This window comes from Erithacus rubecula, assembly GCF_903797595.1.
Source record: "Erithacus rubecula genome assembly, chromosome: 1".
Classification (NCBI taxonomy): Eukaryota; Metazoa; Chordata; class Aves; order Passeriformes; family Muscicapidae; genus Erithacus; species Erithacus rubecula.
The window spans coordinates 24,493,844-24,510,356 of record NC_136658.1 but is presented as its reverse complement, the minus strand read 5'-3'; the positions used below and the strand labels follow the sequence as shown (position 1 = coordinate 24,510,356).

Below are 16,513 nucleotides of genomic sequence, written 5' to 3'. Positions count from 1 at the left end.
TACTTTTGATTTCAGAAAAGTGCCAAGTTTTCATTACTTCAGTCCCTTCAATTACTTTCTTCCTGGTAGCTATTCACAGACACAAACACATTCAGTCATTCTGACTTCTGTCTAGAAAAAGTTATATACTGTGGAGTGTCATTTGCTGTAACAATGTTGATAAATAGATATGAAAATCAACATAATGAAGCCAGTTATTTATGTGTGTAAAATTTTATGTGCATAGTTCAGGCTCTGCACTCACCCTCCATGTGCATGTGGTTGCAGCTTTACATTAATATTGCTCTATTTTAGATTCTGTTGTGCTGCCCATCTGAATGGACTTGCATTTAAAGTCAACAGCATCACCCTGGTCTTTACTGGTTTTTTTTTCCCCGTTTCAGCACTACTTTCATTTTACCACAATAATTCTGCTTAGGTCAGAAGTTCTTAGACAGACAAGGTCTATGGACCCAGCTAAGGTTTGGGGGGCAAGTGTGGAAATTTGTGTGTCTTTCCTGTAAAGGACAATAGCATACATAAGTATACTTTTACCTAAATGTAGGAGTGTGCTAGCAGTTCTAGTGCTATAATTATTCTGACTTTAAAAAATCATTTCTCAGTCAAAATAAGATTACTGTTACCTTGTGTAAAACTGCACAAAAAATCTATTGGCCAGCTTAATGTGATATTATTCAAGAAAACTTCTAAAACCTAACAAGTGGAACCTCTGTGGGTTCATTACAACTTTTGTGCCTCCAATATCAACAGTTCCTCTCTTTCCCAGAAGAAAAATCAAGTAAGATTCCCTTAAGCAAAAATTTTAGTCAGTGAAATGATTAAATTACTGCATCAGCATTCTTCTTGATATCAACATCATAAATAGATTTCACATTTGGATTTTTTCAATAACTGATCTCTGCCTCTTCTGTTGATTTTCACAGTTCAAATTAATGTTTAAACTGAAGTCTGAAGTTCAATTGCCTGACTGAATGAGGTGGACAAATGAACAGAATGCCAAAAAATACTGTTAATTTTACAAGAACAATATCACAATATTGATTTTAAATGCTAATGCCATTTTAAGAAGCCAAGCAACCCAAAGTATCTGCAAAATCAGGAAATGTTCATTCTAAATGGTTTTGAAATAATTGAGGCATTAAGAAGATTTAATAACAATTAGTCCAAAATATTAATGAATTCACCAAAATGAGAGCAATCGTTGCCAGCAATGCACTCTAATTGCTGGAAAATTACAGGTTATAGGTTTGTACAGAATTCTTGTTTTAAACTATTAAATCCATAATTATCCGCCTTATTAATAAGAACATATTAATCTACTCCAAATCAGTGACAATGTATCCTAGCCTAAAACAGTTTGCTTCTTTCTAAAGATTAAACAAATATACACTTCCACATAGTGTGACTGTTTCATAGCTGTATATTTTAAAGATTGTTTCATAAGTATGAATACAGTTTCCATGTTTTGCACAGCATAAAATGCATACAGGTCTTCCATCAAAAAAAAAAAAAAAAAAAAAGTGTTGCATCAAATTATCAAAGAAAGAAAGCTTTGCACATGTTGGCTTTTACGGAAATTTCTTCATTAACTATCCTCAGAAATTCCTTGAAGATTTACTCCTAGATCACACTGGAAACAACAGTTAAACCTTTATTGTAACAGTTTATATTCTTCACAATTACTTCCACCTTTTAAAAATCCCTTCTTGATTATTTTGCCTTAATTATTTTGTTTGTTCCATATTCTGGTTTCTTCTCATTTTGCATCCCATACATACAATTAATCTCTTTTTCTTGGAATTTGATGGATTGACTAACAGATAAGAATGCCTTATAGAAAGATCTATATCTTTGAACAATAGCATGGACTTACCTAAGACATGGGATACTGTCCTTCATTGTTCCTTCACATGCCACAGTATTTGTACTGCCTGAAAGGCTCTTTAAAGAAGGTAGCTGGGAGGAGGCATCTGTAAATGGAGGATTTGTTTCTGGTTCAGGAGTAATGATGTCCTCTACTTCACATTGAAGTCGTACCTCTAATGACTTAAATAAATGAAAAGCTAAGTTATCATTTCATAAAGAAAGTTGCTGAAAGTTCTGTTACTTTCAAGTAAATATCAGTATGCCTTTTTTTTTTTTTTTTAAATAACCCTCATTTATCATTATAATTTGCAGGCAAAGAATACTATCATTTGTTATTTATTCAGAGTAACAGCAGCATGAGATAGGAACTAAAAGGATCACCAACTCTGCCTCCTGCTTACTCATACAAGACTCTCTACCAGACAAGTTTTAGCCAGGATGGAGAAACATGACAATGTGAATAGTATTGTTATATTAGCTTCATTTGTTCATAGCTGGGGGCCAGGAAATCAGACATTACAGGACAGATAGCTCTATGCTCCTTAGAATGAACATGAGTTTGGTGGATTCCAGAAAGCAAAATTCAAACCAGTTACCTTTTGCTTTTCTTGTGGCCTCTCTAGAAAAGGAAAAAGAGGCAAAACCACCCTACAATTTTCTCCACTATTTCAGGAAATATTAACTGAACGACTCCAGTGAGGAACTGGACAGGACATTCAACTCTAGGTAAATAAATACTGAACAATTTTTTCTACCTCATGAGTTGTCCAAGGAAATCCTCATTTTGAAAACAATAAAAACCAAGGTACAGCCCCCAAAGAGCCAAGGTCTGGGGATTACTAGTTGAACAATAATTTCAGTGCTGTTGCCTTGAAAGGAATAGAAGCAATTGCAGAGGTAGACACTGCAAGTTCAATCTTAGTGATCTTTTACTGAGACATTGTCTTTACCAGAATGAAGATTAAAGAATTAACTAAATTGCATGAGAATTGTGAGATAAAGGTAATACTGAAGGATCACCTGTTTCTCAACCATTGTGCTAAAACACAAACGATTTCAGGAAGAAGTGATTCAGTTCAACCAGGAGAGTCTTTTCTCAAAATTTCACTTTTGTTTTCTCCTTTCAAGATCCATGGATATTTTGTGCCTGAATCAGTTAAAGAAAACTACAGACAACATTTGCCTTCAAAAACTAATGAATGAAATGTTGAGTTCAGGAAAATCTTATTTGGAAGTAATTGCAGCTGACTGAAACAATTTATAATGCTGTATTAACCTTTATGCAGGACTGGAATAACTGTTGAAGAGTATGTTCTTCTGCTTGCCGCTTAGAACACTCTTCTTTGAATGTTTTTCTGTGTGTATTCCTTTTAATACTAAAATTAATTTTAAGTTCTAGCTGTTGTGTATTTGAAGAGAGAAGGAAAAATTCTGGCTAAAAACATGACTGTGAATTTTGCTTATGTTTTTGTCCCTGCTAGACCTTAGGAGTGTTATAGAAATGTTGAAATGATTTGTTTTGACACAGAGTAAAGATATTTTTGGGGGATTTCATCACTAAGCTTACTGATTTCCCTTTCCACAGTCAATTTTTTTCCTATATTTCTTCTCAAGAGCTTTGAAGAAGAGCTTCACTGAGGAAAGATTGCTCACTGAGAAAGTGGTCTTGTCTATTTAATAGATTCTTTTGAGACAGGATAGAGTGGATTCAGGTAGGAAAACAAAAATAACAGCAGCAAATGCTTTTTATATAATTGCATGGCTATGACTCCAAGGTTGGATATGAAGTAGAATTTATTTCATGCATATACTCCTTGCCTCCAGAATCTGATATGAAATGATGCAAATAATACTTCTGTTGAGAAAATTCCAAGCACAGCCTATGCCCCTAAGGTATATTCAGCTGCAGACTTCCTCGCTACACAGAACAACCTTTGAGTAGGCCTCACACTTCCCACTTACCACAGTAAAAACATTACAATACTGACATCGGGGCAGTCAAACCAATATGGGGACCTTATAATGCTGGGATTTATAGATTGTACTGAAGGTATATTAAGTTTGGCTGATAAAGAAGGGAGGACACAAAGTGCTTTGCACCCCAGGCAGTATAAAAATCCTGAGATTGGCCAGCTCAGTCTCAATATAGACAAAACCACACAGCCTAAATTCAGGTGCAGATTCCAACAAAGTCCATACTTTTGATTAAAAAACACTCCATCATTTAGAGTGAAGACTTGAATGCAAGCAGCAAAAATGCAGAAACAAAAGAGAAGGCCCATTTCAGAGATGCACAAAACCCAGGGAATTCTGTGACTATATCACCAAGATTGCATAATTTAATATTCAGAGAAAAATGCATATTAATTACAGATGAAATCTGAGAAATGGGTAAATTGCACATATTATAACACTTTGAAAAATACCAGTGATGATGCAATTCAGCCAAAAAAGTGCAGGACAGGAGAAAAAAGACATTAAATTATAGATAATAAAGGATAAGGTTCACTTGCTGTGGAAGAATGCAAGAATACTGAAATGCAGTAATTTTATCAGCATTATACATGAGCTGGTCAGTAACGTGAAATTACTGTTCATCAATTTTAAACCTTTCCTGAAATGATACATTTAGGAATCTTAATTATTGGCGGGGGCAGGGGTGGGGAAGGGGGGGGCGGGGCAGAGAAAAGAGTAGAAAACAACAGAAGAAATGGAGGTAATGACCAACCATACAGAATGACACACGGCTACAGGCCAAAAATAATAAAGGTTTTTGCCACACTAGAACTTTCTAAAGTGCATTAAAATAGTGTGAAAAGGAAAATAACTATAATCAGGGAAGGTGACAAATAATCTAGTATTTCATATAGTTTCCATCTTTAGGCAAACAACATAGGATAAGTCAGAAAAAGATCAACTCTTTTTGTGTTGTTAAACCCACTGATCATTTTCAGTCTCCTTATGAGCAGAAATGAAAGAGATTAAATACTTCAGTTAAAAAGAGCATTATGCACGTACACAATGTATGTTAACTGATAAAAATATACAGCAGACAGTAATTTTAGACCAGGAAAATGCAACAGAGATTACTGTATCAAAAAGTCTTAAAAGCAAACCATGTCTGAAAGCTGCACTGTATGTTACTACTATAGCAAAAAGGAAGTAGAGAGTAGGTTCCCAAACTCTCAGATTTTTGTCAGTAACTGAAGTAGAATCAAGGTTTCCCTGGAAAGCTTTAAAATGGAATGTCTCTAAACCTGTATTTATACTGCTTGCTATTTTTATTTGAGCACACATGAAGCAAGGCGATTTGATTTATAAATTATATTCTCTTATAAGAGAGTGAAATGAGTACTTACTGCAATTTCAGTATTTACTTCATGTTTGCTGAACCTGTAAACAATCACATACGCAGAAACTCCTGCCACACAGAAAATTCGACTTTCAGGACACCAGTACATCATCTGAACAGCAAAAGGATCTTCTTCCACAATCTCAGATGTTGCTTTTCCTTCTCCCACTTTCTGTTTTTCAAAGACCTTTGATGTTTTCATTTTGTACAACATCTGTAGAGTAACTGGAATATATTAAAACATATAAAAAGTATGAACATGAAGCAAATCAGTTATAAAATTCCTCAGTTCCCACTTTCTTCTCAGTTGTGGCATAACAAGATATTTTAGGAAAGCTTAAGAGGAGAAGATGTGTATTATACAATTATCCAAACCAGGACAACAATACAGATACTATTCTGGTACACATTACTATTAGGATATGTATTTATGACTTCTCAAAAGGGTATTTGTCTGTGAAAAACGTCTTAGTACTTTCTGGGGAAGGATGTCAAAGGCATAAATCATTGTGTCCGTAATCAGGCTTACAATCAGTGCTACAGAGAGGCTCTTATAATTGATACTTTCCTAAAGAGAAGTGAAACTATTTCATTTGTCTGAGGTTATGGTCTTGAGAGAATGTAAAGAGTGTATGACAATTCAAGAGAAAACATTAGAAAAGCATGCTGGTAGCCTGGTTAACACAAAGTTCATCTTAATTAATGGGAGTTCAAAAACGTTTTGAATTTATTGACTAGTAAGTATATCATTATTTATACCTGTATATAAAATCCTAATATCCGGAAGCTTTTGTCAAGATTAGCTCAACTAATGCAAATTCCTGAGGTGAAGGAGGAGTGACAATTCACCCCATTATGTTTTACATTCTTCCCTGTTTTCACTACTTCTACCTTGGTTTCTCAGTGTCATTAATCAGTAACTGGATAAGGTCAGAAAAAGTCAGTCAGGCCCAGCACCTCTAAAGGTGTGCATACCCACAAAGGCAAAGCTGCTGCCTATGTCAGTGTAATTGTGGTAGCTCAGCCTGGCCAGCTTGTGTAACAAGAGCAACAGGAAGATGAAAGGACAATGTTTTAGTTATGTAACCAGACAATGAACACAGCAAAACCACCCTTTTGTTTGGAAGTGCAGATATATTCTAGGAGGTTTAGCATATACAGTTTTTAATGTTCTAAAAAGTTTTAGCCCATAAAGCATTTCTAAATTTTCACAAATTACAGCAAGTGCTTCTGTAATAAATGCATAATTTTCCCTGCACTCAGAGGCAAAAAAAGAGGTTTCACGTTGCTCTTAGTGCCAGTAGCAAATCTATAGTGGCAATTCAAATCGGGCATCATGGGTCCATGCACATTATGACTGGAAGAATTATAGAATCATAGGGTACACAGTACAAGACAAGACTCTCAATGCTGCTCTGAATTACTGGGTACCACCTGCACAAAGTAAATTTAAAAAATCTTTTTTCAGCAATATCTTTTGAATAAAGATACATTTAGAAAACAGCTCCAGGGGCACAACAAGTCCTTGCCTTTCACAGATGTGTGCTTTCAGACACAAAGATTACACAATTAAAATACGTCTAAAAGCATTTTGTGCCTTCAGTAGGATATTATGTTTGCTAGGGAATCTCAGGTGAACTTTGAACTCCATTAAAAAGGTTAACACCTTGCAAATAAAATAAAAAAACTTTGTAATAATCAAAACCTTGTAAATAAAGAGTACCAAGTACGGTACAAGTAACACAGCACGTGATCTGAAACGTAGGACTAGGACCAGGACATCAGAGATGCACTGAAAATACCAGTACTGTTGAAGAGATTGTGAATATTCTTGATCATCTAAGCTTTTAATGTTAAGGAAAATTCCTACTGCAGCATGTATATATTAATTAAGTTATGCTTATATTCCCTATGAGAGGTACTTTTCTTTCCCCACTTCTGCCAGAATTACAGAAGCAATAACTAGCACATTGCTTCCTGTGCAGTATATATATTAAATGCCTTGGGGTTTTCCAACAGTCTGTATTGTTTCACCCTACCTTTAGAGCCTTAATTGCACATTCTTGTTAAAAAACAAAATATTCACAAGACAAATATTCACAAATTTTAATGTCTCACCGTACTTCTCTAAATAAAACTAATTATCCCATTTTTGTTCACACTAAAGCTCTCAAAAACTTCTGTATTTGCAGATAAAACCATTACTTGAAGACAGTGCAAAATGAAAATTCTGAGCAGCATGCTTCTGTTTTCCCACCATTTCCAAACAGGCAAATTACATAATAAAAAACCAACCCATGGCCATATTCAGTTGCTGTACCTATTTAATACAAGATATGTATTTTGTGTGTTATGGGCTGATGTTTGGACTGGCTCCTCTCCTTGCTTCCCCCGTGCAGCTGCCGGTCCCTCCCTCGATGGTTTTATCTAGGCTGGTGTTTTCCGGCTCTCTCTCTCTTGCTGCGCTTCGGTTGTGGGCTGTGTCTTGCTCTCTGCCGTCTGCTCAGCTGTGACCCCCTCCCCTGGCTGCTTTGGCCGTTTTTTTTTTCCCTTTTCCCCCAGCTGTTTTGTCTGTGCCCCCGTGTTGGCTTGTCTTGGGTTTGCTTTTGCTTGTCTTGGGCTCGCTTTAGCTTGTCGAGCTTGCTTTGGGCCTGCTCCCGGCTGCCCCTCCCCCTCTCTCCCTTCTCCCTGCTCCAGGGATTTGCACCGACTCCGGAGGACAAGGATCTGGACTTCAGGGGCCGCTGCTGGAGGTCGGCTTGGGAGGCTCTGCCGCTCTCCCCGGCGAGGACTGGGTTCGTCTCATCTGGGTTTGGGTTGGGGGAGTGTTTCTTTTGTATTTTTGTTAATAAAAAAGTTTTTTCCATTTTCACCACAAGAACAATTCTTTCTGAGCTCAGTGAAGGAAGGAATTGTAAAAAAGAAAGGGGGGGGGGGCCCTTTGGAGCTCTTTTTCCCCAAATTTGTCCTAAACTTGGACATTGTGAAATGAGGCTTTGGAAATCCTCATTTTCTACTTGTCCACACTGAGTGAAAATATTTGGCATCAAGCAAAAAGGCAAGTACCTGACAAAGTCATCAGGTTTAGCTGACTTTAAAAACTTGTCAACATTCCCCATACTTGGCTGGAAATGGTAGCGATATTAATCATTTCACTTCTGTGGCACCACATGGAACTAGCAGGTATTTTAAGCATCCCTTATTCCATTATCTTAGTGCCCATTACAAACTGGTTATTAGGATCATATTAAACCTCTTTATGCCAAACATTTCATCCAGAATTTTCTTTCACACTCTCTTTTCTTTAACACACTAATACCTCCTAAAAGAGAGATATTACCCAGACATCCCTGTACTACCAAAGAGACAAGAATACAAGGCAACTCTACAGGAACCTTAGTGAAGCACTGTCAATTATTTGAAGCAGAAAATTTTAAATTTTCATCAAAATGTACATGTGTTTTAATAAATATATTTTATTAATGAATACCATATGTATTTTCTGTAGGGGAAAATGCTGGTTGCTGATATATGCAGTTATAGCTAGATTATATGGAACAAGTATTTTCTGAAGTTTTTCCTGCTAGGATGAATGGAAATGCTTCCCAATTATTTCCTGGGATTTGAGACTGAACAAGAAAAGATTTGGGTCTTTTCTACCCTCACCAGATTAAATATGTTTTGAAATATATGAATGTATTTTAATATTTTATTTTTACTTAGCTATAAAGAAGACTTTGTTGTACTCTGTATAGAAGTGTCATGACAACTGGAACTAAATGTTAGATCTAACTGAGCCTTCTCCTCTATAAACACAAGAAGAATGTGCCCTAGGGATTTTTTACCAACACTTTATCCTATATATATTTTGGTATGTTGGACCTTGAGTTACTATTCTTCATTCTTTTTTGCCTAATATACCTCATTAGCAGCATTTTTTTCTCTTAACTTGATAAAAATTTTCTTAATTTCACCCCTTTGTCCTAATGATATCAGCCCAGCTATTACTACTCACCCTGTTAAATATCCTGTTTTATATATAAATGTGTGTTTGTGTGATTTCTCAGCATTATGTAAAAGTGAACTTTAGAAACTTACTGGCAGAAGCATCCCAAAATTTTACTGATCCATCTGCATGGCTTAAAAAAATATAAAAATTAAATGTGTTAAAACAAGATGCAATTCTAAAACATCATCTACTTTCAGAGGCTAATAAATACAAGCAGAAAAAATTTATTTTGTTCATTATTGGCAATATGTTAAAGACATGCATACTAACTACTAGAAAATATTTTGTTATTTAATTTCATCTGGTTAACAAAATATTTCCTGCAGAGAACTAAGCCCCCAAAGAATTTTAAAATCACAACAAGAAGAAATTACTTCTCATACTAATAACAAGTTTAAGTTACAGCACTTTTGGCTTTGCAGTGGGCCAGCATCAAACCTATGCACTCTAAAAATGCCATGTACAGTGAACTTTGAAAGGATAGAAGGCAACTTCATTTTGCTTGATATTTCACAACTGTACTCTTTTTAATAACATAAAATCCCTGAAGCAAAGCTGGAAAAAGAAGACACTTCTGTTTACAATGAGAATGATCCCTTCATCACCTTCCTATACCATTGCATGCATCATAACCTTATTTTTAAAATCAGGTCATTAGTATCATTGATAGTAAAAATTCATCATATACATGACTGAGACCAGAAGAAAACTCAATGTGCATCTTAGTTGAATGAATAGTGTCTGCTTTACAGTATGATTCCTTAGGAATCCATCAGGCACTGCTCATGGGGCTCCTACTGCAATCTGAGCCTTTCTAGGCCTTTTTGCTGTTTCTCTGCCCACAATGTGAAATTCATCCCAGTGCACCACACCCTCACTAATGCTGAGTATTAAAATGAATTCCCAAATTGTCCCCAGATAGCGAGTTCCCAGAAGGCCAAGGGACAAGAGCTGTTCTCCTTTTCAAAGTTATTCTCTGTGGCCTTCAAGGCAAAAGTATTCTCTTGCAATAGATTTTTTTTCCCCAAAGCCACTGCCTTCACAAGCATTGTGACTGGGGCCTCACATGGTCATTCTTAATGGTAGCTCACCCCTGAGTACTAAGTTCTGCTTTCTACAGCAAAAGAGAATTGCTGTGGTGACATTACTCAAGTGAAGAGCCAGAAAATGCATATGCGGTGAAGTCTCAACTCCTAGCTATAGCTAACCCAAAATCAAAAGGAGGACATACAAATACTTTAAAAGTACCAATCCCCAGTTTCATTCTCACCCTGTAATAATGATTTCAGGATATGTCTGAGCTCCAAGGTTCCATGCTCCACCATTGATAGGCCACTCCTAAACAAATGAAAGTAGAGATCACAACTTACTCTGATAAATCTTGTTTGGTTAACTTTTAAATTCAGGAGTAGACAACATCTTCCCCCAAAAAGCAATGCAACTAGTAAAAGAACAAAAATAAGTGAAATTCAAGGCTTTTACAATTCATTAACATATTTGTATCATCAGTTCAGGCTTTGGAAACTTAATAACACTTTCATTTATGAACTAATGTCCTATGCTTTTAAAATATTTCCACACAGCTAACATTCAACAACCTAAAACAAGAATGAGAAGGAGGAGTAACAAACAATTCTGTTGTTCTTGTGATGAGATGGCTTTTCTCTTGGAGATTCTACAGAACACCGAAGAGACCGAGAATTTATTTTGAATACAAACAACACTGAAGAAACTGGCCCAGAAACAAGTGTCAGAGCGTGATGCCACGAGATAAGAGAATGCAACCTTTACAGAACATTTGAGATCATCATCTCTTGCCTTTTGTTTACTAATGGCAAGACTCCCCTTCTGTTGGTCTAGAATGCTGTCCTATGCCTAAAGCCCTGACATATATGGATACAGGATACAGTATGCAATGGGTGACATACGTGCAATGGATCAGGATGCATACAGAGTATGAGGGTGGAGAAAAACTGGGAGCACAGACTGTTTGAGTGGATACATTGCCTGGATGCTTGTGAGCACAGAAATGGGTGTCTGGCACATGAGTGAGCACCTGCCTTCACAGTGTGAATTTGTATATGCACAAATAAAGCAAGGGGACAAGAGAGGATGCAGGAAATACAGATAGGTGTGCAAAGTGTACGAGGTAAGGGTAGATTCAAATAGGAGAAATAAAAATATTTTCTGAAGTACTTTTGCAAACCAAATGCAAAAGAAGCAGAGAGGGTTCACTCTCTGACTTAATGGGAAAAAAACCCAGCTCCAAGTAGAATGCTTCTGTTTATTTGAATACAAAATTGAAAATTCCTGACTTGTTTACCCAGTATTTTTTTCTACTTTATTTATTAAAATAGATTAGTTCTAGCCAAAATACAAACCAGTTTAAAGCTTGAAATTTATAAATTAATTGCATTTCTTCTTTTACTTCCTGCAGCTTGTCCTTATTTCTGCAGCATTATACTAAGACTTTGTTAGCTCAGTAAAATAGTTATTATTATTCCTATTTAATAACAAATCTCACAGATGCTGTCAACTCTCACTGAACCTCTTGTCTTAATGCTTTCACTTTTTTCTTTGATAGAGAGAATCTATCCATACAAATTTGAATTGTACACTGATGGTTCTCATTTAACACAGTCTGATCTGGAATAGTTCCAGCATCTTAATGATTAAGTCCTATCTAATGGTAATTAATGGTTCTGCTTAAGTTGTCATGTATCTGAGGGACAAATACTGGACTGTATTCAGGCTGCTAAGATGCTGGTTGGACTAACCTTAGACTGATCATTAAGGGAGTAGAACAAAAATAATCTGGTAAATGTGACAAAAACATAGGTTACACATCTCATCCTTTGCTTAAAAGAAGAATATTGGTTTTGTTTACCTTATTGCTGTATCCTTGCTTTTTATGTTTTGCTCCTACAGCATAGAGTACAGGGATCAAATCTGGAGGACAGTCCGCAAAATATTCTGTGCAGGTAACAGGTGACTCATGAATGTCAATAGGATATGGGTTTTCAAAGATTGGAAAACTAGTTAAGGAAGACAATTTATTAGAAGCACTGTGACACACTGAGCCATAGAATAAAACATATTCTTATATTAAAATATATAACAGAATCTAAGTAAAATTACTGCTAATTAAATATATTTCTCTTATTTATTCAAACTTATATATTGTTTTTAACATCAGTAATAATGTGTACCCGAATAAAGACATAAAAATTCAATTGCTTTGACAAGAATCCTCTTGTTACATAGAGAATCCCTAAGGCTAATAGGGCTACCTTTATGGATGAATAAGAACTATTTTTTTTCTGACATCTCAAAATCTTATTTACACATTTTTCAGAAGTTTCAGGTTCATGGATATGATATATACTATGAACTACAAAATACTTTTACAACTGTGGGTTTTATATTGAACATCTTAGCTTATTGGATTGGTAGACTTCTGATCATACAATGAAAAATGGCAATAACAGATGAGTAGATCTCAGTTTATTTCTCACTTCCATCAGTTTGAACAGCCTGATAAAGAGGAAAATCTCACTTTTGGCACATTACACAATGTTATTCACAATTGAAAAATACAGGAAATTGGGTTCTGATTTCAGTTATGTCCATTTTACATTCCTGAGATGATCTGAATTATTTGTTAAAGTAAGTGAGGTCTGAATATGATTCATGTAACATTTTCCATTACATTGACAGCAAAATCTGTTCCTTGTTACAGCAGTGTGAATGTGGATGTCCATTGCTGGCAGTGTTGGAGGCAAAACAAAATAAATAAGAATTGGATTATGCTTTACATGATGAAAAGTTCCTCTTTGACAGGAAAATTGATTCTTTGAAAATTGAAAAAACTATTTGTCATTTAAAGCACCATCTGGATCATGAAGTAGTTCTGTAGATCCATATAAAACAATTCCATTATTTATTAAGATACTGAGACTAGACATGCATAAAAGTGGTGGTCAAATCTTATTTCCAAGTCACATATGTGTTCAAACATTATTTAACTTTGATATTGAATGAATGTCTGAGGGCTGTGCTGAAGGGACTGCAGATTTAGATTTATTCCAACGTTTAGGAACAAATACTATCATAAGTTCCTGTTCATTAGATGAACTTAGCTCTTAAAGTGGAAGTAAATATTTTGCAGGAGTGCATCCAAGAGTGAATGATTTTGGATAGTTAAATAATTTGGAATTTTATGGCAATTTGCTGAACAGTTAAACATACAAATAACTTCATATAAAACTTTATACTTACTTGCTTTGTGTCAGGTCAACGACAATGAGATCTTTTTCCAAAAGCACAACTACAGCATAGGGTTCTTGAAATTCTGTAAGCAAGGAATCAAGTATACAAGACATGGAGTTGTTCTCTCAGCCATTTTAAGCAAGCAAGCAATATTTATGTTCTTTAAACTTTCACAGTATATTAAAAGCTTTGATGTGTAAGTCCTAGACATATGCACAAACCAGACATAGCTGAAAACTAGGGTCAGAGAGGAAGTAAGAAATTATTTTTGGATAGTACTGTTGACAAACATGCAAAGCAGAAGAAGAATTGGGGTATAATAGCCTGCCAGCATGACGCTGTGTTGAAAACAAGTAGAACATGAGTAAGTTGTGTGTATCATTGCATTATTGAATCCAATTGTGATACAGAAAATGTATTTTTGCTGTCCAAAAGTAATACTTCTACCGTGTACAACTGCTCTTCAGAAACAGATTGTGCAGGATGCTTCATGATACACAATGCCCCTGCTTCTAAGGTGATTCAAGAGGAATATTCCCTAGGAATCATGTAAGTTTGATTTCAATTCAGGTACTAACATGTCCCTTCCTCCCTCACACTCTTTTCATTTTTTATACAATTCTCTTTTTATTTATTAAAACTAAAGAATTAAGATGACAAATAAATGCTTCCTTTGATGCACAGAGTGTATTCATTTACATAGGATGCTATTAAAAAATATGCAAGTGAAATTATGACTATCTTTTCAACAGCAGCAAATAATTTCAGCACATGCAAGCTCAGAATAAACTGTTCAGATGGGTGATGCAAAAAGGAAGAGTAAATAGAGCAACTGATTAATCTTCCTTTCAGTCTTCCTATGAATGCGCATTATTTGTTGTTGGCTGTTTTAATACCAGGCTATGAATAACACAACATAAACCAAAATGTTCAAATATTGGTCTGTGATCAGGGGAAGATGCAACAAAACCTAAGTATGGGGGAGTATTTGACACAGTTAAATGAAGGCTCAAAGCAACTATGATTATGGAAAATTAAATTTTTGCATGACATTGAATCACACATACACTTTATTTTACTAAATGATTTTAATGTGTATTTGGTTTAACTATGTATAAAATATTTATTTTACTTTTCTGCTTGAGTCTTAATATGCTGAAGTTAGTTCCTTTTTGACTTACAGCTTTTCTTAATTTATTTTCTGGAACTTTCTGACAACATATTTCAAAATTTGGCAGCCTCATGGTATGCAGCAAACATAAGACTTTTTAACAGTTTATTTCACGCTGAAGTGTAAGAACTTTTTTGAAGATGACAGTTTAATTTTAATAATTTAGCAAGCTGTAAATCATGCAAAATTTCAGAAATAAAAGCACCTATCTTTGATTAATAGCAATGTTTTCTCACAGTAACCCATGAGTTTTAATCCTATAAGTGGAGATGTATGCATGCTTTATTGTCCACTCACTACTTGCTTCCTACACTGAGAATGCCAAGTCCCAGGTGCTTTCAGTTATGTAGTTTTCTTGAGATGAAGGCAGATATGAGGATGGAAATCTCTGGGATGGGATTAATGTCTGAGGAAAGATCACTTTATATTTTCCATAACAGTATTTTTCCCCAATAAACTCACCATTTGGATATGGGGTTTCACAAAGAGTTAAAAAATCAACTATAGGATGATCCATTTCAAGAACTGTAATTGCTTTCCCATGCATGATTGTTAAACTTGGTCTTCGACAAGGCTTATCATATGACAGTCCACCAGAAAATATCACAAATGGTTCACTGTATTAAAAAACCAACAGAAGTGTAAGTCTACATAGTACATACAAGTTTACATTATAGGTTTAGTATCTGCAAATAATAATAAATGGCTTTGTATAAAGAAAGCAGGAAAATATTCCAAAAAGACATAAATTCAGGAATGTAATATTAATTACAGAATTAAAACAAACCTGTTTTTACAGGTCTTGTACTCTACTTTAAGAATTGGTTTACAAGGTTCAGGTTTTTTTCCATCTCTTTGAACTTTTCCTAAGGAAAGAAAGAATATGAAAACCTTTAAAACAAGAAATTGAATTATCAAACTAAAATACATACATTTAAACAACTGTATGAGCAACAAGAAAAGGAACTTAAAAGCTACAAAAGCTTAGGTGTATTAGCTCCTATTTCCATAAAATACACATTTGCCTAAATTAATTATATTTATTATGTCTGTGCTTTTACTGCCACATACATCTAAAGAACCATAGAACTCACTTCAAAGACATCTATAAACCATGTGGATTTCTGACTATGACACTTAACTAATAATGAATGAATCAGGCTAATCGCATGCTTTTTTTCTGAATACATAATGACCATAAAGAGCTTAATTTTTTTTCCTAAGCTGTTCTTAAATTGACTTAATTCCTATTGCAGACAAAACATTACATGTTTTGGAGTGTGACTAGCTATGTGATAAAATTAAATGAAGCATACAACAGAAATTCATTATTTCTTGGTTAATTATGGCTCAGTACTTTCTTCAAATGAGAGAAAAGTCACTTTAAACTAAAAAAAAAAAAAATTAGGTCTTTTGGGTTTGTTGCTTTGGAAAGTCTATGCTTGATTTTGACAACAGCCTGACTAGAGGATACAGTGTAGATGATGTAGACTTTTCTCAGAGGTGCACAGTGAATGATGGAAAATAAAGGACACAAGTTGTGGCATGGAGAATTCTGGTTAGATATTAACAAAAAAATATTGCGCCACACGGGTCACTAAATGCCAAAAGATATTCCGCAAAGATATTGTACAAAATTTGTTGAAAGTGTACAAGTGCCCAATGTCCTGAGTTCATTCAAAAAATCAGGTCTGTTTTTGACTGGTTGATACAGACATTGTACAATTCTATGAGTAAAAATGGTAAAAACACAGAAGTACATTAAGAAAATGCTAAATCCTTTTGGGGCTACTTAGATTGTGACTTCCTTTTCTTTCTCCCTCTCTACCCAATCAGGTTTCTCAGT

General features: G+C 35.0%; 1 protein-coding gene across 6 annotated transcripts in view; it reads right to left on the bottom strand.

The window, feature by feature from the left end:
* The window catches only part of STXBP5L (syntaxin binding protein 5L), a 195,308-nt gene that overhangs the window by 55,571 nt on the left and 123,224 nt on the right, over window positions 1–16,513 (bottom strand). For all 6 annotated transcript variants that reach the window (XM_079305321.1, XM_079305323.1, XM_079305324.1 and 3 more), the window contains 8 exons: window positions 15,455–15,533; window positions 15,130–15,284; window positions 13,506–13,578; window positions 12,115–12,262; window positions 10,498–10,565; window positions 9,317–9,357; window positions 5,226–5,443; window positions 1,874–2,046 (listed from right to left, as the gene is read on the bottom strand). In XM_079305321.1, the coding sequence (XP_079161447.1) occupies window positions 1,874–2,046; window positions 5,226–5,443; window positions 9,317–9,357; window positions 10,498–10,565; window positions 12,115–12,262; window positions 13,506–13,578; window positions 15,130–15,284; window positions 15,455–15,533 (955 nt within the window). The remainder of the gene's footprint in view (window positions 1–1,873; window positions 2,047–5,225; window positions 5,444–9,316; window positions 9,358–10,497; window positions 10,566–12,114; window positions 12,263–13,505; window positions 13,579–15,129; window positions 15,285–15,454; window positions 15,534–16,513) is intronic.